At 48.0% G+C, this 21,308-nt stretch overlaps 1 protein-coding gene across 1 annotated transcript in view; it reads right to left on the reverse strand.

Moving 5' to 3' along the window:
• The window catches only part of LOC107116292 (deleted in malignant brain tumors 1 protein-like), a 149,372-nt gene that overhangs the window by 22,216 nt on the left and 105,848 nt on the right, over window positions 1–21,308 (reverse strand). The window contains 8 exon segments of the mRNA XM_015418191.1: window positions 4,813–5,049; window positions 6,531–6,916; window positions 8,398–8,573; window positions 9,905–9,940; window positions 10,152–10,187; window positions 11,510–11,551; window positions 21,036–21,071; window positions 21,202–21,279. Of these exon segments, the coding sequence (XP_015273677.1) occupies window positions 4,813–5,049; window positions 6,531–6,916; window positions 8,398–8,573; window positions 9,905–9,940; window positions 10,152–10,187; window positions 11,510–11,551; window positions 21,036–21,071; window positions 21,202–21,279 (1,027 nt within the window).

A 21,308-nucleotide genomic window follows, 5' to 3' on the forward strand; every position in this document is an offset into this window, starting at 1 on the left:
ACGCCTAGGTTTTCACACCTGTCCAGATGCCATACTCTGAGTATGGTTTTAGGTTACAATATTGGCCACCCCTTCAGGTAACCTCCCCTTCCCATAGGCAACCAATAGCATTGTTTTCGGGACAGACTAACAGGTAGGTGGGTCGTGAGGTTGGCACAGTTACCACCCATCTCTTGGACCCCCTATAAAAGGGAAGGACCATACACCCGGCCCTTCCTAGCTAGCAATCCCCGCATCAACCCCTTCTGCTTTTATTCCCCTTGAGTCCCACTTGTTATCCCCAACCCTTGCCTCTACTTTGATCTCTTGATCTGCAGTCAAGAGACCCACATGTTCTGGCTGGTTCTGGTCATGTGTGAATTCCCTTTATTTTCCATTCCTTCCCGCCCATTCTTCATTGGGACAACCAAGCTGCAAGACAGATAACTATCGCCCATCATCACTCCTACCTGCTAATGCAGCCATGCTTATTTTAGTACTGTAATTCTTAGGAACTTGATTGAATGTGTGAGTGCATCAGTATTGTTTGTATGAGATATATTTTCAAGTAAAAGACATCTATTTTAATCACAACCTCCTCAAATCCTTTACTGGTAACCCTTGGTGGGAACAGGACCTTGGTATAAACTGGCAAGAACCCATTTATAAATTGCCAATTGCTGTAAATAAAGCAATTCGGCTAACATCCCCTTTTCCTTCTCTGAAAGCTCCCATATTCTCTCTCCTTTTCCGGCTTCTTTCTTTCCTTCCCACCAACCAGCAAACATATTTTACTTGCCCTCCTGTTCTCAGCTTTCCATCCTGCCTTCCCCATGGTAGCCTCTGCATGAAGGAAGACGAGGCTCAGTTGCACCATGTTGGCCACCTAGCTGGGCCCAATTGCACAGTGGGGAACCCACAATGACTTGCAGGGTGCACCTCATTTTTTTTTTGGCTGTATCCCCTTCCTACGCGATTTCTTTTTTTTCTTCTTCCTGGAATCCCCCATACCCTTTTCCTTCCTTCTCTCCACATAAGAGAACATAAGAGAAGCCAATGTTGTATTGGGCCAATGGCCCATCCAATCCAACACTCTGTCACACAGTGGCCAAAAATACCAGGTACCATCAGGAGGTCCAGCAGTGGGGCCAGGACATTAGAAGCCCTTCCACTGTTGCCCCCCCCCCCAAGCACCAAGAATACAGTGCATCACTTGCCCCAGCCTGAAAGTTTCTATCTATACCTTGTGGCTAATAGCTACACCCAACAACTAGTCTACCTTATAACTCCCCGTTCATCTTCAGCTATATTTTTATTCACTTTATTATACCCCACATTTCTCCTCAATGGGGACCCAAAGTGGCTTACATCCTTTTCCTCTCCTCCATTTTATTCTCACAACAACCGTATGAGGTAGGTAATGCTGAGATTGTGTGACCAGTCCAAGGCCACCCAGTAAGCTTTTACAGCACAGTGGCAATCTGAACTTCGGCCACCCAGATCCTAGTTTGAAATTCTAACCACTACACCACACTGGCTTTCATGACATGGCTGCTGTTGAACAGTGGCAAGAAGCTAGTCCTTGGTGAGTCATGCAAGTAATGTGGTATCAAGTGACACAGTGGTTGCTGGAAGGCCTGGCCCTTATGAGGGTCAAAGGCAAAAACCACCTGGGATAGGGCCTTGCCTCATACCCCTACCTTTTACAGATGGAAACCAAGACTTGAAGGCTGGCAATATTATTGTGGTTGTCTAGCAATGGCCACTGAGGGCATTTATTTCTTAAATGTACAGGTGTTTTTTAAAAAACATGGAAATATTTTTTAATTTTTTTCTGTATCCCTGGGGCTTTTCTCAGGTTTGGTGAAAGACCTATCCTGTCTGTTCATGGCTCCATGGGTGGACTAGCCATTTAACTTAAGGGAAATTTCCTGGTGGCCAGGACCAAATGTAATCAAGCTCTAGCAACTTTGCCAGAGCCTCGGGAGCCACTTGGCTCAGATCCTTCATTGGCAATGGTAGCTGGCTTCAGTCCATCAATTGTCTTGTCCCATATTGCAGCTGGTTTTCAGGAAGGAAGAATGGATGCACTAATAACCATTGCTTGCACTGCTAACTGGGTGACGTTTGTAGTATTGCTCCACCTTTGGCTTGTTCCGGGACCACTTTCACTTCCCAGTGCATTCCTGCATGGTTGCAATCTCTGGATTTAAGTATCCACAGATTATTATTTTTTTGCCACATTGAGAATTAAATACACTGATACCTGTCAATATACTCTGCAAATGTTCAGTTTGCAACACCATGGCATTGAAAATATCTAGCAAATTCAGTGAAAATATCTGGCAAATTCAGATTTACCAGCAATTCCCCCCCACCAACTGATTTGCAAAGCAGCTGAAGTGTTTAAAACAGGATCTGCCAGGCTTATTAAGGTCTGTAACCCTCTTCACAAGGAGGTCATAATATCTGTAGACCTCTGATCATTGTCAAAAAGTATGGGGGAGAGGTAATAGTAAAACCAGATGTTAGAAATATACAAAAAGGATTAAGAAGATCTAGCGGGGGAGACAAGTTCTTCAATGTATTTATTTTTAAGAGAAAGAACAGAACACAGTTATTAAGTTTTTCCATGCCATCGGTCACTGACCTTGACAGAGCCACAGGTGTAGTATTACTCATACCATAAACTACATCACAAAAGCTAGAAGTATATGTGTGCACATAGATATTCTAGGCAAAGGGAGGTATAATATGTGAGGCTGTGTGATTAGAAAGTTACATGCAGCTGTGTAAATATACATGGTAGCCTGGGAAAACTGACATCTAGTTCATCTAATGCAGCCTTAATGTATTTAATGTGAAATTCAGCAAGTGCAGGACAGTCCGTAAATGGTTAATCCTTCGGCAACCACATCACTCAAGGGCAGGCTTTGGAACTAGCTCAAACAACAAGGTTCTCCACATTGATTTGGAACCAGACGTAGCAAGAATTTGGGATCATTGTTTTTCTTTACAGTAAAAGCTTGACATAAGTAACAATATAACTCAAGGGCAAACAGGCTTTGTCTGTTGTTTGGTTCTGGGAGCTATAACAGTGCAGTGCTCTACATAACTCCTCTTGAAGAACAAGTAATAATCTTGCTCAGTGTTGTAAGCTACAAGGATGGCATTCATTTATCTATCTACATAAGAAATTTGAGGCTCTTTGTACATTGACCTATGGCTAGACTTACATAGGAGCTCCATGAGCCAGTTGCCAACCACACTTAACGCTGTGGGAAAGCATGATATGAACTCCTCTTTGGTTTATATTGACAAGTTTGTTCTCAGCTCCAGACACACCCACAGGCCAGGCCAGAGGAGTCCTTTAATAGATTTTTCTCATGTTCAGTAATATGGCTGACCACTAATTATATTTGAGAATCAAGATTTTTCCTGTTGGCAAGATTAACCCTTCCTTTTCTTAAAATGTGTTGTCTGACTCTCTTGGCTTGTCTCTTCAGGGATCTGTCTGGGTTGTACCTGCTCTCTGCTTGTTGCATTCTGTTGCCTAAACGGGATATGTTGAACTATATAGAACTGATGTGTTGACCAGCTTTCAAGGGATGGATGGGAATCACGTACTACTGCTGTGAGCCCTGTGAGCCTATGAGCAACATTTCTAAGCCACTTCATGATGTGTGCCAGGGTAATTGGATTTTGATCCGGCAACAATATCCTATACTCTAGACACAGATAAAATCTCTTCTGGATGATTCACCATGTGGTAAGAACTCGCATTTACCCAACTTTGCATTACCAGGGTATATAAACAAATAGAAATCTTGTGGCAGTGTAAAAGACTAAAAAATATTCCACCATGAATTTTTCTGGACTAAAGAAGGCTTATTGTAGTATTAAACGCTTCTTTTCCTTTAAGGTGTCACAGTTGTTTTGGTACAAACTGTCTAAAGGCCTGGCAGTGGCCCACTAAATAACAGGGAGGGGGGACTCATGAAGACCAGATACACAAAACATGAAGCTTTTCCAGATAGCTTTATTTTGTTAAGTCCCTGAGAAAATTAATCAAGGGCTGCGGTCACACAGAGCATTAGGCACGCTAGAGAGACGGAAGATAGGCAGATTTTCCAGGCGCGATCTCACCGCCACACCTGGGAAGCATAGAGCTCCCGTGGCTCACCTGAGGCTTCACTCCGAAGATGCACTGTAAAAAACTAGTACCTCCGAGGTACTAGTTTCCGGAAACTGCAGGGCATGGGCGGGCGTCTGATCGCGTTTCCGGTGGTAGTTCCGGCGCCCGCCCATGTCCCCTCGCAAAAAGGTTTTTTTCCCCCAAGTCTCCATGGATGCGCACAAGCACCCAACGGAGCATGTGCACACTTTAGTTTAAAAAAACCCCACAACCCCATTTGCCCCGCGGCCCCGCTTCTTTGCAGCACCGCAGGATTGTCCTGTGATCGGCACCTGCCCCCTAACCATGGGACCTCCACGGGACGTCTGCTCGCACAACCGCACATTATTTTGCCCTGGGGCAAACAGCCACGCTCCCCCCCCCGCGTTTTCCGGCCCATGTGACTGGAGCCAAGATTACTCTTTCATGCGGAATCAACTGATATTTGATTTAAAGGAATGGCAAGGCCAGATAAAAGGAGCATTTTCCAATATCACACAGTGATAACATCTCTAACTGCCTACATGGGTGATTATTTACTTCTGTAATTCAATAAAAGAGAAAGATACCATGACCTGATTTATTATTTATTATATTGTACTTGATAGAAATTCCTAGGAATCACACTGAAATTTCCAGGTTTGACTTCCTCAGGTTACTCAAGCTTAAATGGCCCAAGAACTTGCCCATGTTCAGAATCAGAGCTTGCTTCTCTCTTATGCCTACGTTGGCAGCCCCGGTAGCATTCGGAGTTCAAATCATTTTTGCGGCACACCAGAACCCAGCATTTCATGGAAGCTATAGGTTTGGAGTCAGAGGTGTATGATTTAAATCTGAACTGCACAGTTCTTCTGTTTCCTAAATAATAATAGTTGAACGTAGGTTCACATGGACACCTGAAATAAAAAGAATAAGCACTTTATTCTTCATTATCCATTGTACAAAAACAAGAGACTGTGTTATGTTATTAATGGTTTGGACACAACTTTGGTGGGTTTTCTTTACGTCAATATAATTTAATCAATTTGGAAATAAAACCAGAAAGAACACTATAGGGAGAACAAGAACTTTAAAAAAAACATGTTAAAGTTATACAAAAGGCAGTTTTCTGAAGTAGTTATAATAATTTCTTATACATACATTTATTTTGCCTTCCTCTAAAATTGTGTGTTATTTTATTGTGTTAATGTTCTATAACTCATTTTTAGTATTAAAGATGAATACATGAACACCCTTGATATTTACCTAACCAAATAATTCCCACATCCCTATGTGGCAGCATCAGTGGTTAATAAATCCAATTTTTCCTTCTTCTCACAGGCAATAAAACAATTATGTGGGGTAGTTCAAGTACCTGCCAGACCATAATGCATGCCTGGTGGGCTGTGGTTAGTTTAGTGGATCACAAGTTGTATAGGCCAATTTGAGGGTTAGGTCCATTTTGATCTGGATATTTTGGTCAGTACTAGAAAGTTAATGCCCTATTGGGAAGGTTTATGACAGTGTATTGGCAAGTGATCAAATTTTCGGGGGGCAGGTGGGACCGAAATGGACTTTTACCCTCTCCCCAATAAGCATAATGCAGAATTAAAACATATTGGTAGCTTTATATTCTATTGAACTAATTAGATTATATCATTCTTAGCAGATTAATTAAAGAAAAATCATTTATAATTCTAACATTTGATCTCTATTGTTACTCTATTGGAGGAGGAAGTTTGTTAGGCTGAACCCTTGACTACAGGAAGCTTTTTGATGTGCTCCAAGCCAACTAGATAGATTATTTCCTTAGTTCATGTTTATATTTAAGACAGGTCACAAAACAGTGCTTGGAGTGCAAGGGTGGTACATGGAAAGGACCATAGCTTCAAAGTTCCTTGGCTCAGTCCCACTAGCTGCCCCTTCCAAGGAGAAAATACAGTTCACACACATTCCCTTCCTAATGTTTAACTTGTTGTAGTGGGTTCCCTGGAAGTAAGAGATGTGCAATATGGTCAGAAAGACTAGTGCAAGAATGAAGGACACTGTGGGGGCATAGGGACGAAGCAAATAAATTTGTTGCAGCATGTCTCAGGAGATGGAGAGACTGAAGCAATCCAGAACAGAAGATGGCATAAATCCGGCAGGGTGAAGCAGAAGATGGAGTGCGTATTGCAGATATGTTTGGTACCAAGAATAAAATGATGAGTGTGGAGAGCTTAGAGTACCGGCAGGATAGATTCCAAGAAACAACTGGGAAGGGAGAAGGAAAGTTTTTCTGACTGGGACAAAAACAACAACAACCCTGAAACAAAAACGGGGCTCTGACTGATACTATATAAGGAACAGGAAAATATTGATTATTAAATCAGAAATACTTTTTTTCCTTTTTGCTTACCCATCCTTTATCATATAATGTGCATTAGTTTTGAAGCCATTTGCTTTAGGATAAGCTACACAAATACGTGGCGATAACACCCAAAGTGTAGAATACACAGTCAGAGTGACTTGGATATCTGCCTTCTGATTCACATTAACATAGTAGGGCGCATTACGAATTTGGTGCGAAGATGGATGCGAGTAGAAAAAAAAGTCCATTTTCATTTGTCCATTTGGCATCTGGTCCTTTCCTGTGGAGTCAGACTCATCAACTATGTGAGTTTCTTCTTTTGTTGTCTGTTGGTTTATTTTGCAGATACAGCGGATCAGAACTGTTCTCCTAATCCCATTACTGATTCCAGAGCAGCTGATAGTGTTCATATAGTTGATAATATCCCCAGTTCTCTGTTAAACATTACACAAATCATAAGCACAGTATTAAAAAAGAGAATAAAAGTTAAATGTCTTTCTCCCTGGCCTGAATAGCCCAGGCTAGCCTGATCTCATCAGATCTTAGAAGTTAAGCAGGGTCAACTCTATTTGGGTGGGAGACCACCAAGGAACACCAAGGCAGGCAATGGCAAACTACTTCTGAACATCTCTTGCCTGGAAAACACCACAGGTTCTCCATAAGTCAGCTGTGACTTGATGGAGAAAGAAAGAAAGAAAGAAAGAAAGAAAGAAAGAAAGAAAGAAAGAAAGAAAGAAAGAAAGAAAGAAAAAGAAAGAAAGAAAGAAAGAAAGAAAGAAAGAAAGAAAGAAAGAAAGAAAGAAAGAAAGAAAGAAAGAAAGAAAGAAATTCACCAAACAGGCAGATCACAGTCCTAAGCAGTTACACCCTTCTAAGTTCACTGAAGCCAAAGGACCTAATTATGTAACTATCTTTTGGATTGCACCATATTCCATTACTAGTGAAACTATATGGCTTTCATTTCAACAGGATGACATATCCATTGTTGTGCTTCTGGCCACGTGGGCATTTTCTTTTGGTGCAATGGCCTGGTTTAAATATCTTCAGCATATTCAAGCCTTTACACTTTGCATTGTCTGGGGATTGCAGCATAGATAATATACCAATGATTCCAATAACACCAAAGATTCTGTGGTCCTTTTATAGTGCATTTGCAGCTCCTTCATTTTGTGAGGGGCTCAGTAGCTTCATATTTTGAAAATAACGCATTTCAGTGTTTGCATTATCCCTGTGATTGGCAGAGTATCAGGGTTTTTTAAGGGCTGTGTGCAGGCATCTCCTACAGTTGGATTAGGGAAGGGAATTACTTTTCAACACTTATTTTTCCACAAGTTCCCAACAACTTAGACACTCTAAGTTTATGTACAATTGTATAGTTCTGATTTGGATTGGGGTGTCGCACCTCACTTGTGGTGATCCTATCAAGGAGCTATCAGGGCGAGTGAGAATCAGAGGGGGTTTGTCATTGCCTTCCACTGCAGAGTCTTCCCATCCAAGTACCGACCCTGCTTAGTTTCCTAGATCTGACAAGATCAGGCTATATCATACCATTCCATATCCCAGGATATATTAACTCTATTGAATTCTGCATTAATCAGTATGGAATAAATAATGGGCGGCTTTGGTGGACACATCATGCCCAACATATAGTTTAATTTTTTTTCCTGCTTGGGATTTTCCTGAATGAGGTCAACAGTTATCTGTATACCTCTTACTATCCACTGGTTATGTTTTCAGTGATACTAATATGGGGTATAACAACTGCTAACCCCATTCTATGAATATACATCACCAGTATGTATTTGTATTTGTCAAAGAAACAATAATGTAAACAGCTATTTTATGCTTAATGCTTTAATTCTTAAGTAAAAGTAATAAAATCATATGTGGTGTTTTCAGATATTCTGTTTCTTACCTCTGCTCTTGTCCCCTGGGCTTTATATGGGACTGAGACGACAGCATTGTGTTCTGTCAGCTGATACCTAAAGTACTGGTTATTTAAACGCAAATCCTTTGGAGAACAGCCTTTTGAATGAATATATGATTTACTAATAACTGCCACCATCTTTTCTGGTTCACATGTCAATGTAACTGGGCAGAGAAAAAGAAAAAGTTATCAGGAAATGTCAGCAAAGAATACAGAATTGTTCCTGAGGTGCTGAGTATGTGCATGTGTACGCATCAGAAATGGAATATTCAATTTCTCATTACACAGTTTCAATATAACTGTTCGCCTATTTTATGTAGGTTTTAAATTTTATTTATTAGGCAGTCCTGATACTGCCTTGTTGTATTGTGTGGACACTCCTGACAGTCTTTGTGGCCACAGGACAGTATGTGGACCCAAAAAGTGAGATAGTACATCAATAAATGCAAGCCTATTATTCAACCTGCAAGGTTATTCACATTTTCCAGTGTATTCTCCATATCTCATGTCAGTGTAATCTGAGATAAATAGCGTTTATTCTTCCCCAGGTGAACCCATGCTTACAAATAACTGACTGTCACTGACATGCTGACATTTCAAGCTACACAATACTACATTAGTAAGTAGCACTGGAACAGATTGGTGCAATTTATTCCTATGTAGAGACTTTCTGTCTGTGCTCCTTATTTCTACCTCAGCAGGGATCAGCAAAACTAGAAACAGGGAGTTGTGGGCTTTTTAGGAAGGCTTGAGCATGAGCTTCTCTCTTTTTAGAAATTAGGTGGTTACTGCATTTCCTCTTCCCCTGATATTTTTTGGATCTAGTTCTTATTTTTAGGGGTGTTGGAAGAGTAGGACTAAAATTCCAGTGAACTCTGGGGATCTCAAAAGTTGTGCAAAGTGCCATTGGGGGACAGCAGCAGTCTACCTGTTCTAATTGAGCATTTTGAGTGTGTATTCTGAATGAAGGGGACAGAGGGAATCTTCGTCTGGAGGGCGGTGGTGGCAGCCCCTGCAGACATTTGTCATGAATGTCATTAAGATGATGGAAACCAAGTGTTAGTCAATTCATGGAGGCACCTCCATGATTTTGAATGCAGAGTTGGCACCCTCCCTTTTATTACATCGAAAAAGCAGCAGATACTCCCAAAAGACAGACAAGTTCTATGGGACAGGTCCTTTCCTATTCATTTCCAGCAGCTGTCTTGCTGTGCCAGGATAGTTCAAGTCAATATGTTACCCTTTTCACAATTCATCATGGCCTTAAGCAGGAGTAAGTGGATAGGGGCTATTGGCTGTGAAGTTTAAGTAAAAATGGATTCTAGAAACATTCCTAGCAATGGGTTTTGTGGATGCCATTTTGCCACTCAAGGAAGAATCTGATGTACAAAAATACTAAAGGAATACAAAAGATCCAGCAGTGTAAGCTCCCCACAAAATAAATATTTTATTGTGCATTCACCATCACCACCACCACCACGAATAACGAAATTACCAGGATCTGAAGATGTTTCAGTAGTAACTGCAGGAGCTGTTAGAGACAAGAAATACTGTTTTTTGTGGGCCTACAGATAAAGGAGGTATTGTGTAAGCAATTCCAGTCTCTTCCTATAGTAACCAACTACAGTTTTGCATTACATGTGGATGAAGTCTAAAGAGATGATTAGGGGTGATACAGGAGGAGAAAGGGAGGTATTAAAGCACACCCTATGAAATGCAAATATTAAGGGGAAAATATGTACCTGCTGTAGTTTGTGTTGATGTAGTAACTAAGGTGGCTAGAAGGAGCAAAGGAGAACAAAAGACCAAGTCAAACACACTTTATTGTACCGACTTTCATTCATGAGCTAGAGACTGAGGCCTGTTCTGCATATGTATTTTATTTTGGATATACAATCATGTTGCAATGTTTCTAATTTTTCATCCCACCACTCATTTTCTCCATGTCAGGTCAATGTTAGAGTTTTGTCAGGTTTTTGGGGTTTTTTTTTCAGAGCACTTATAGGGTGATTTTATTTTCAAGCTGATTGTAAATCAGCTTGATCCCATATCCAAAACCCTTGGATTGTTATTTTTTGCAGCAGTAATCTATGACCCCTTTGAACATCCTCATCCATGCTACCTCCTACCTTTTCCATCCCTCTTTCCCCTCCACCCTGCCCTCTGGCTGGCAATATATATATATTTGGATATAATGGAGATTTAGCGATAGTCCATTAATGATAGCTAAATGCTATTATTTCTAGATGGTCATATGTGTGATAGCGCATAAATGTGTTATTTTAAAGGCAACTGTTCACCCCTCTACAATTCTTATTATTCTTATTCTGCTTTGATTATTTTGATTATTTTCCTCTAAACTGTGAGCCCCCCCCCGTCATCTCTTCGCTTGCATTGTACCAATGGCATCAATGTTTGCTAATGTTCCCTATTGTGATATGTTCATAAAGTTCCAACTTTACTGCCAGTTTCCTAATTTCTTCAGCAGCATGCACAAATCATCTCCCCCCCCCCACACACACACCTTTTCCCGCCTTTGGTTTTAGTAATCCCCTTCACCCAGGGTGATATGTAGTTTTCCATAGCTGGCAGTGGGGGAAATTGTTTTCATGTTATTTTGCGGTACATATCACTCTTATTTGTGTTTATCTGCGTTTATTGGAATGGACTTTCACCAGCGTGTTACTCAAAATGGCACAGGATAACACATGATCAGTAGCCAAGTTGTAGTGGTCTTCTTTTTAAAACAAGTGACATGTTGGGTGACTGATCTCAATTTAATGCTAGTTCACAGTACTGCTAGTGTGCTTGCACAAATTATTTAAAAAGGGGAAGGTGATCTGATGGCAGTGATGACAACATCTCTGATTGCTGCCCTCAAACTTTAAAACTGGATTATGATCCACTGCAAATAGAAAAACACTGAATTTAAAGCAGGAAATTGTATGGGGGGAAGGACGAAGTGTGGAGTGCTCAATTCCAAGCTGATTCCAAAACTTGAAGATCGACCACACAGAAGGTCAGGAGTAAGGTCAGTATGTGGAACAGGCCTGAGTTAATTTAAAAGATGCTGAATTTGAATTTCAGCCTGAAAGCTTACCTGAAGTAATGGTCACTGTTGTTTCAGGTAAAGGTGTTGGTGCTATATGAAAGAACAAAGTGAAAGGCAATTTAAAATGTTGATCTTAAAATGTTAATCTTACCCTGAGCAAATAAAGAACTTTGTCTATAATCACCTGAAGCACTTATGTAAAATCTTTATACTTATCCAGAATTTTCTATTACTTTCTCTTGGCATTATTTGCCAGCATCATTTATGGATAGCTGATAATCCATCCCCACCCCCCTTCCTAAAAAGGGAGGGGCACCCCTCCTGCAATTATGTTAGACAAGCGAGGAACCCACAAGGACTTGTGGAGGATGCCTCATCTTCCCCAGTATACCTCCCCGCTACTCTTTCTCTCTTCAGGGAATCCCCATATTCTCTCTGCAGTCCCTGCTTCCTTCTCTCCTTGCCACTCACCAGTCAATATTTTTTTATCTGCCCCGCTACCTTCTGCATTATTTACTTTATTTATACCCCACGTTTCCACCCACTGGGGACCCAAAGGAGTTTACATCCTTCTCCTCCAACTCCTGTTATCCTCACAATAACCCTCCTTAGGTAAATTAAGCTGAGAGAGAGTGACTATGGTCAAACAGCAACAACTACGCCACACCGGCTCTCATCTTTTCCTCCCCTCACCTGTAGCCTCCCCATGCAAAAAGCTTGGCCAAGTTGCAAAAGTCATGCTGTCATGATTGGATGGTTGGCCATAGTATGATGCCTTACAGGGGTGTCAAACTCATTTGTTACGAGGGCCAGATCTGACATCAATGTCACTCTTTCTGGTCACCCTTGTGTACCATAAAATGTAATGTCAGATACCAAAGATATGAGTTTTATAAAAGATACAGGCAAACCCAGTTCAAGATATTATTTTTACTCAGCATACAAACATGCTTAAAATACACCCTTACAGTATTTCCTTTATTTAACATTGTCATGACCCCAGCGGGTTGCCACCTTCTGCCACCACCACCCTGGAATTTGGGTCCCTTGAGAAGGCCCAGGGTACCCTCCCAAGCCCCTTCAAATTGCCTCTTTGTAGCTGAGAAACGTAAGCGTGATGACCAAGGCAGAGAAACAATTAAACAGAAAGGGTTTATTATCACAGTACTGGGCAGGGGAAAAACATGACAAGACAAGGTGCTTTAAAATACATAACAGTGTTGAAAGGCCAAAAGAAACATAAAGTTAACGCAGCTACCTATTACTCCTTAACTGGTTACTACTTCCAGGCCCACAGCCTGCCAGGCTACACTACTTGTATGCACTCTCAGCCACGTGAGGGATCTCCTCCTCTCACCAGATGAGCCTGTCCCCTCTGTGAGACCAGACCGCAGATGAGACCCAAATAGGGTTGCCAAGTCCTACCTTTGTAATAGCAGGGGGAGTCCCGGATGTCCCCGAGAGTTTCCTGGCGCACGCACAAAGCACGCGCACCGCAATCACATCACCCGGAAAGTGACACAATCGCATTGCGCACGTTGGGGGCGGGGCCACAATAATCCAAGGGGAAACTATAGAGTTTTCCCTCAGATGATAGAACGCCCCCCTGCAACGTGCCCGACGCGATTGTGTCACCTCCAGGTGATGTGTTCACGCCGGGCACGTCATGCGCTTTGGGGGTGCATAGGAGAATGCAGGGGCCAGGGAAAATTAGCCTGCACTCCCCCAGGGTCACTGCTTCCCCCGCTTCCCCCAGGGGCACTGGGGGGGGGTTGAAGGGGGTAAGAGCGGTAGACCCCAGGAGAGATTCTGTAATGTACTCCGCCATTACCACATGCGCGACCGTTGGGCCATGCGGTCAAGCACAGTCCTGAAGCTTCGCTCAGGGAGAACAATAGCCCAGCGGATCCTAGCCCGCACCTATCAGAGGGCCACGTCCGCAGCCGAAAGCCTATGGGACTCTCGGCTACTGTAAATAGCCTATAGGAAGTAGGGGGTGTGTTTTGGTGGTGGTTTTCTCTGGGCATATATACCGGCCTGCGAGCCGGCAGTCCTTGTCTTGTTCCTGCTAAATAGAAGTACTCTGCTGAAATCACTCCACATTTCTGAGTACTTTTCACTGGCGACGAGGATGGGATTCTACCCTTCCTGAACAAGACCCGGAGGAGACCAATCACGCACCGAGCCCGATTCCGTCGCCGCTCGTTTGGGATCACGCTCATCCACATTGCGCCTCGCTCCACTTGCCTCGCAGCGCCAGCAGCCCTCGCCGCGCTGCGCTCGCCACGCCAGGTTTCGTTCGCCTCGCCAACCTCACTTCGCCTTAACAGCCGGCCCGCACCCCACAGCGCCATGCCGCTCGCCTCGCCAGCCGCGCTTCGCCTCGCTCGCCTCACACAGCTCTCGCCTCGTGCGCCTCGTCTTGCCTCTCCTAGCCACCTAGCTTCGCCTTAACAGCCGGCCCGCACCCCACAGCGCCATGCCGCTCGCCTCGCCAGCCGCGCTTCGCCTCGCTCGCCTCACACAGCTCTCGCCTCGTGCGCCTCGTCTTGCCTCTCCTAGCCACCTAGCTTCGCCTTAACAGCCGGCCCGCACCCCACAGCGCCATGCCGCTCGCCTCGCCAGCCGCGCTTCGCCTCGCTCGCCTCACACAGCTCTCGCCTCGTGCGCCTCGTCTTGCCTCTCCTAGCCACCTAGCTTCGCCTTAACAGCCGGCCCGCACCCCACAGCGCCATGCCGCTCGCCTCGCCAGCCGCGCTTCGCCTCGCTCGCCTCACACAGCTCTCGCCTCGTGCGCCTCGTCTTGCCTCTCCTAGCCACCTAGCTTCGCCTTAACAGCCGGCCCGCACCCCACAGCGCCATGCCGCTCGCCTCGCCAGCCGCGCTTCGCCTCGCTCGCCTCACACAGCTCTCGCCTCGTGCGCCTCGTCTTGCCTCTCCTAGCCACCTAGCTTCGCCTTAACAGCCGGCCCGCACCCCACAGCGCCATGCCGCTCGCCTCGCCAGCCGCGCTTCGCCTCGCTCGCCTCACACAGCTCTCGCCTCGTGCGCCTCGTCTTGCCTCTCCTAGCCACCTAGCTTCGCCTTAACAGCCGGCCCGCACCCCACAGCGCCATGCCGCTCGCCTCGCCAGCCGCGCTTCGCCTCGCTCGCCTCACACAGCTCTCGCCTCGTGCGCCTCGTCTTGCCTCTCCTAGCCACCTAGCTTCGCCTTAACAGCCGGCCCGCACCCCACAGCGCCATGCCGCTCGCCTCGCCAGCCGCGCTTCGCCTCGCTCGCCTCACACAGCTCTCGCCTCGTGCGCCTCGTCTTGCCTCTCCTAGCCACCTAGCTTCGCCTTAACAGCCGGCCCGCACCCCACAGCGCCATGCCGCTCGCCTCGCCAGCCGCGCTTCGCCTCGCTCGCCTCACACAGCTCTCGCCTCGTGCGCCTCGTCTTGCCTCTCCTAGCCACCTAGCTTCGCCTTAACAGCCGGCCCGCACCCCACAGCGCCATGCCGCTCGCCTCGCCAGCCGCGCTTCGCCTCGCTCGCCTCACACAGCTCTCGCCTCGTGCGCCTCGTCTTGCCTCTCCTAGCCACCTAGCTTCGCCTTAACAGCCGGCCCGCACCCCACAGCGCCATGCCGCTCGCCTCGCCAGCCGCGCTTCGCCTCGCTCGCCTCACACAGCTCTCGCCTCGTGCGCCTCGTCTTGCCTCTCCTAGCCACCTAGCTTCGCCTTAACAGCCGGCCCGCACCCCACAGCGCCATGCCGCTCGCCTCGCCAGCCGCGCTTCGCCTCGCTCGCCTCACACAGCTCTCGCCTCGTGCGCCTCGTCTTGCCTCTCCTAGCCACCTAGCTTCGCCTTAACAGCCGGCCCGCACCCCACAGCGCCATGCCGCTCGCCTCGCCAGCCGCGCTTCGCCTCGCTCGCCTCACACAGCTCTCGCCTCGTGCGCCTCGTCTTGCCTCTCCTAGCCACCTAGCTTCGCCTTAACAGCCGGCCCGCACCCCACAGCGCCATGCCGCTCGCCTCGCCAGCCGCGCTTCGCCTCGCTCGCCTCACACAGCTCTCGCCTCGTGCGCCTCGTCTTGCCTCTCCTAGCCACCTAGCTTCGCCTTAACAGCCGGCCCGCACCCCACAGCGCCATGCCGCTCGCCTCGCCAGCCGCGCTTCGCCTCGCTCGCCTCACACAGCTCTCGCCTCGTGCGCCTCGTCTTGCCTCTCCTAGCCACCTAGCTTCGCCTTAACAGCCGGCCCGCACCCCACAGCGCCATGCCGCTCGCCTCGCCAGCCGCGCTTCGCCTCGCTCGCCTCACACAGCTCTCGCCTCGTGCGCCTCGTCTTGCCTCTCCTAGCCACCTAGCTTCGCCTTAACAGCCGGCCCGCACCCCACAGCGCCATGCCGCTCGCCTCGCCAGCCGCGCTTCGCCTCGCTCGCCTCACACAGCTCTCGCCTCGTGCGCCTCGTCTTGCCTCTCCTAGCCACCTAGCTTCGCCTTAACAGCCGGCCCGCACCCCACAGCGCCATGCCGCTCGCCTCGCCAGCCGCGCTTCGCCTCGCTCGCCTCACACAGCTCTCGCCTCGTGCGCCTCGTCTTGCCTCTCCTAGCCACCTAGCTTCGCCTTAACAGCCGGCCCGCACCCCACAGCGCCATGCCGCTCGCCTCGCCAGCCGCGCTTCGCCTCGCTCGCCTCACACAGCTCTCGCCTCGTGCGCCTCGTCTTGCCTCTCCTAGCCACCTAGCTTCGCCTTAACAGCCGGCCCGCACCCCACAGCGCCATGCCGCTCGCCTCGCCAGCCGCGCTTCGCCTCGCTCGCCTCACACAGCTCTCGCCTCGTGCGCCTCGTCTTGCCTCTCCTAGCCACCTAGCTTCGCCTTAACAGCCGGCCCGCACCCCACAGCGCCATGCCGCTCGCCTCGCCAGCCGCGCTTCGCCTCGCTCGCCTCACACAGCTCTCGCCTCGTGCGCCTCGTCTTGCCTCTCCTAGCCACCTAGCTTCGCCTTAACAGCCGGCCCGCACCCCACAGCGCCATGCCGCTCGCCTCGCCAGCCGCGCTTCGCCTCGCTCGCCTCACACAGCTCTCGCCTCGTGCGCCTCGTCTTGCCTCTCCTAGCCACCTAGCTTCGCCTTAACAGCCGGCCCGCACCCCACAGCGCCATGCCGCTCGCCTCGCCAGCCGCGCTTCGCCTCGCTCGCCTCACACAGCTCTCGCCTCGTGCGCCTCGTCTTGCCTCTCCTAGCCACCTAGCTTCGCCTTAACAGCCGGCCCGCACCCCACAGCGCCATGCCGCTCGCCTCGCCAGCCGCGCTTCGCCTCGCTCGCCTCACACAGCTCTCGCCTCGTGCGCCTCGTCTTGCCTCTCCTAGCCACCTAGCTTCGCCTTAACAGCCGGCCCGCACCCCACAGCGCCATGCCGCTCGCCTCGCCAGCCGCGCTTCGCCTCGCTCGCCTCACACAGCTCTCGCCTCGTGCGCCTCGTCTTGCCTCTCCTAGCCACCTAGCTTCGCCTTAACAGCCGGCCCGCACCCCACAGCGCCATGCCGCTCGCCTCGCCAGCCGCGCTTCGCCTCGCTCGCCTCACACAGCTCTCGCCTCGTGCGCCTCGTCTTGCCTCTCCTAGCCACCTAGCTTCGCCTTAACAGCCGGCCCGCACCCCACAGCGCCATGCCGCTCGCCTCGCCAGCCGCGCTTCGCCTCGCTCGCCTCACACAGCTCTCGCCTCGTGCGCCTCGTCTTGCCTCTCCTAGCCACCTAGCTTCGCCTTAACAGCCGGCCCGCACCCCACAGCGCCATGCCGCTCGCCTCGCCAGCCGCGCTTCGCCTCGCTCGCCTCACACAGCTCTCGCCTCGTGCGCCTCGTCTTGCCTCTCCTAGCCACCTAGCTTCGCCTTAACAGCCGGCCCGCACCCCACAGCGCCATGCCGCTCGCCTCGCCAGCCGCGCTTCGCCTCGCTCGCCTCACACGACGCCTACAGCAAGTGGCTGGAGGGGGTGCCCGTGCCATCAACCTCCTCCAAGGCGGCCATCAGAGTGATGTAGCAAATCTTCAGCAGCCATGGCCTTCCGGACACCCTGGTGACGGACAATGGGACGGCTTTTACCTCAAGCGAGTTCCAGGACTTCACGAGGTATTACGGGATCCACCACGTCCGGTCAGCCCCGTTCCACCCGGCTACTAATGATCAGGCGGAGCGCATGGTGCGCACCACCAAAGAAGCGCTTCGCAGGTTCGAAAGCAAGGACTGGGACTACAAGTTGGCAGCGTTCCTGTTTGGTCAGCATATGACCCCCCACACCGAGATGGGGCGGAGCCAGGCAGAGCTCCTGTTAGGTCGCCGGCTGACCTCCAGGCTGGACCGGCTACATCCGGACCGGGCCCCCGAGGAAGAACCAACAACGAGTCATACCAAGCGGCAAGGGGGTTCTTCCCGGAAGACCCAGTCTACGTCAGGAACTACGCACAAGGGCCACCCTGCATCCCCGCTCGAGTAGTACGGGTGCGAGGACCTCGATCCTATGAGGTCTCCTGCGAGGACGGCCAACTGCTCCACCGCCACATCGACCAACTGCGGCGGTGGGTCCTCCCGAACGATCCCGAGGACCTGGAGTTCACGGAGTCAGACGAAGCGGTTCCCTCCACGCCCGAGCCGCCGGCCCCAGCACCCGCTCCAGCCCAGGTCGCCCCGGAACCTCCGGCGCTGCCGCCACCGGCAACACCACAACCAACCTCCCCGCCATGGCCCCCCGGTAGCACCCACGAACATCACACCAGAACTCCGTCGTTCCACAAGGGCCAGGAAGGCCCCAGCGTACCTCCAGGACTTTGTGTGTGGGTAGTCTGGACTATGGGGGGAGGGGTGTAGTGTACTCCACCATTACCACGTGCGCGACCGTTGGGCCATGCGGTCAAGCACAGCCCTGAAGCTTCGCTCAGGGAGAACAATAGCCCAGCGGATCCTAGCCCGCACCTATCAGAGGGCCAGGTCCACAGCCGAGAGCCTATGGGACTCTCGGCTACTGTAAATAGCCTATAGGAAGTAGGGGGTGTGTTTTGGTGGTGGTTTTCTCTGGGCATATATACCGGCCTGCGAGCCGGCAGTCCTTGTCTTGTTCCTGCTAAATAAAAGTACTCTGCTGAAATCACTCCACGTTTCTGAGTACTTTTCAGATTCAAACAACACTCGGCCAGTTAAGTCAGCCAGCACCAAAGAGCAACTTGGCTCTAACCAGCCAAGAGCTGTTCCTGAAACTCATCTTCCCCACCCTGGAAGAAGAAAGTGAGAGGGAGAGATTTGCAAAGAGGGGCTTGTTAGCAGAGGTGAACGCAAGGAAGCCAGCTGAGTGCAGAATATCAGCTGCTCCCCAGCCAGCCAAGGGCGGCGCCTGGCTCTCACTCAGACTTAGCAGAGGAAGAAGGGGAGGGGGAGGCACCTATGGATAATGTGCATGTCAGTGGCTGTGGACGCCGGAGCACCAAAGAAGAACTGCACCCAGCCCCCAGCCAGCCACAGGCAGTGCCTGGCTCTCATGATCTATGATGTCATGACTACTCTGGCTTTTGAGGACTTAAAAGTTTTCATGGTACATGACAGCCACGCTCAGCATTTCTGAAAATACAGACTGTGGAGTTTTCGGAGGCCACACTGTCCCTGTCTGAAGGAGCTAATCTTGCCTGCTGAAATCGTTTATGCCAGTGAAGTCACAAAATCCTAGCATGTTGCTCTGCAAAGCTTTGTGGAAAATTTCATAAACTTTTAGCTTAAAAGAGGAGGTAGAATCAGCCAGGAGGAGAGAGAGCATGAAATGATGTCAAAGAGTCTGCTGTACTTATATATGTACGTGTTCCTTAAAACTTGCCACTTATTATATATATACACATACACACACACACATACACTTTTATAATTAAAAAACACAAAAAAGATTCAATGCTTCAGATTATCTTTTTATTCTGTAGGAGGATAATCCTACTTAATGGTTTCTGGAGGACTAAAGGCTGGCAACTAAGGTAACTGGATAGCTTGCTTCCTAGATCCTAGCCTGAGTAGCCTCCCCAAAAGGGATGTCTGTGACAATGCAGTAGTAAGTCACTCAAGTGAGTCCAGGCCTGGCCAAGTTGCACAAATTGTGCAGAGGCTGCTGCTGGGTTCTGGTGAGATGTGTGTCATTACATCATCCAGTGGCCACTGCCACACTTGGATGAGTAATTGAAATTGCATGGCAGCAAGTTGCCTGGTAGCTGATTCTGGGCCTGTAAAAAGTGGTGCAAGGAGTGTTTGGGGGAAATGGTAAGTGAATGGATGTCCACTTATACTAATGTTTTGTACTCTTACATTTTTTCTTCCACAGGCCATCTTCTAGCCACTTTCCTTCCAGCTGGCTTTGAGACCATTTCTTCCAGTCAATGGCTCAAAGTAGTTGGGAAGAGGGTTTACAGAAGGGTTGTGCATCTCCTTGTCAGAGAACCTTTGAATGACAGGTTGCTCAAATGGATTTCATTGGATAGTCAGTTAAGAAGAAAGAGCTGGAAACTGACTGCTGGAAAGAAAGTTTTAGCTCTGACTGAGGACTGGAAGGTGGCAAGGAGGAGTGGGAGGATTGCTGATGACCCCCATTGGTGCCAGAAAGAGGGACAGAGCCTCTAGTTTAGAGAAGTAATTCCCTGCCCAGTTGAAAAAGGAGATAATTTTAAAGTGTGGAGTGATCCCTGCTTTGTTTAGAGAAGGATTTTAGGTACTTGGTAGTGTAACCCTGCCTTCTGAAACCTGAAGAGTCAGTTAAACTCAAGAACTTATACTGGAATGTTTAGCAGACACTGAAATCAAAGCCCCTCATCTCAAAGATTCTAAGACCTTCTGAAATGCTTAAATCTCTTACTTGTTGGAAACATATTAACTGGAGTTTGTGAAAATACTAAGTTACCGTAGAGTTATTAATGATTCACTTCAGACATTTTACCCCTGATTCTACCTGACGTTTTCCTCTCTATGATTAATAAATATTTTATTTCTGAACTTTCAAAAGCCTCTCGTGTGCAATTTTCAGAAGCATAAGTTAAGAAAGGGATTTTGTCTCTTCCCTTAAGTTCTTGAGCTGAGCCAGCATCAAAATATAATCATGTGACAAGATGAGACAGCCATAATCCCTCAAATAAGAAGAAAACAGATTAAAGAGGCTGCTCAGCCAGAAAGGAAGAAAGTGAGGGGAAATCCGACATTTGAGAGACGAAAAAGGGCAGAATCTGGTATAAGTGCATATTGTTATTGCATTCTTTATTGCAAGTAGTATAGTGTATTTTGTTTTCTTTTCTAATTTTTAATTCAGTCTTATTGCATTGTTTATTATATAAATTATAGTATTTTGTTGCACTATTTTCAAATTTAGTACTCTGCCTTCATTCTCAATAAAGAAACAAGAACAATGGGTAATGGAAACAAAATAAGTTGACAAGCTCGCAGATCTCTGTATTCTGATATATATCTGTTAAAAATTTAATACAGTTCATTGAATTTGCAGTCTCCAAATAAATGTATAATGTTGATCTATTTTTAAAAACCACAAGGAAAAGCTATACCATTGCTTACCAGAGGAAACAGGATTCTCTGTAGTGGATGGAATTCCTAATATAAACAGAAAGAAAGAAAAAAGACGATGAAATTCTGTTCTTTCGTAAGGCAGAATGATATATATTTATTTAAGCAGCTCCAGATTTCATGCTCCTTGGTGTATTTGGAAAATAACATGGGGTACCCGAACAGTTGACACTGGCATCCTCCTTGTGGCTACAATCATGGACTCCCCATCCATTGTGGGAACACTCTTCAAGAGCGGGTTCATTTCCCCGGCACTGGCATTCA

This window comes from Gekko japonicus, unplaced genomic scaffold, assembly GCF_001447785.1.
Source record: "Gekko japonicus isolate JY-2015 unplaced genomic scaffold, Gekko_japonicus_V1.1 scaffold2340, whole genome shotgun sequence".
Taxonomy (NCBI): domain Eukaryota; kingdom Metazoa; phylum Chordata; class Lepidosauria; order Squamata; family Gekkonidae; genus Gekko; species Gekko japonicus.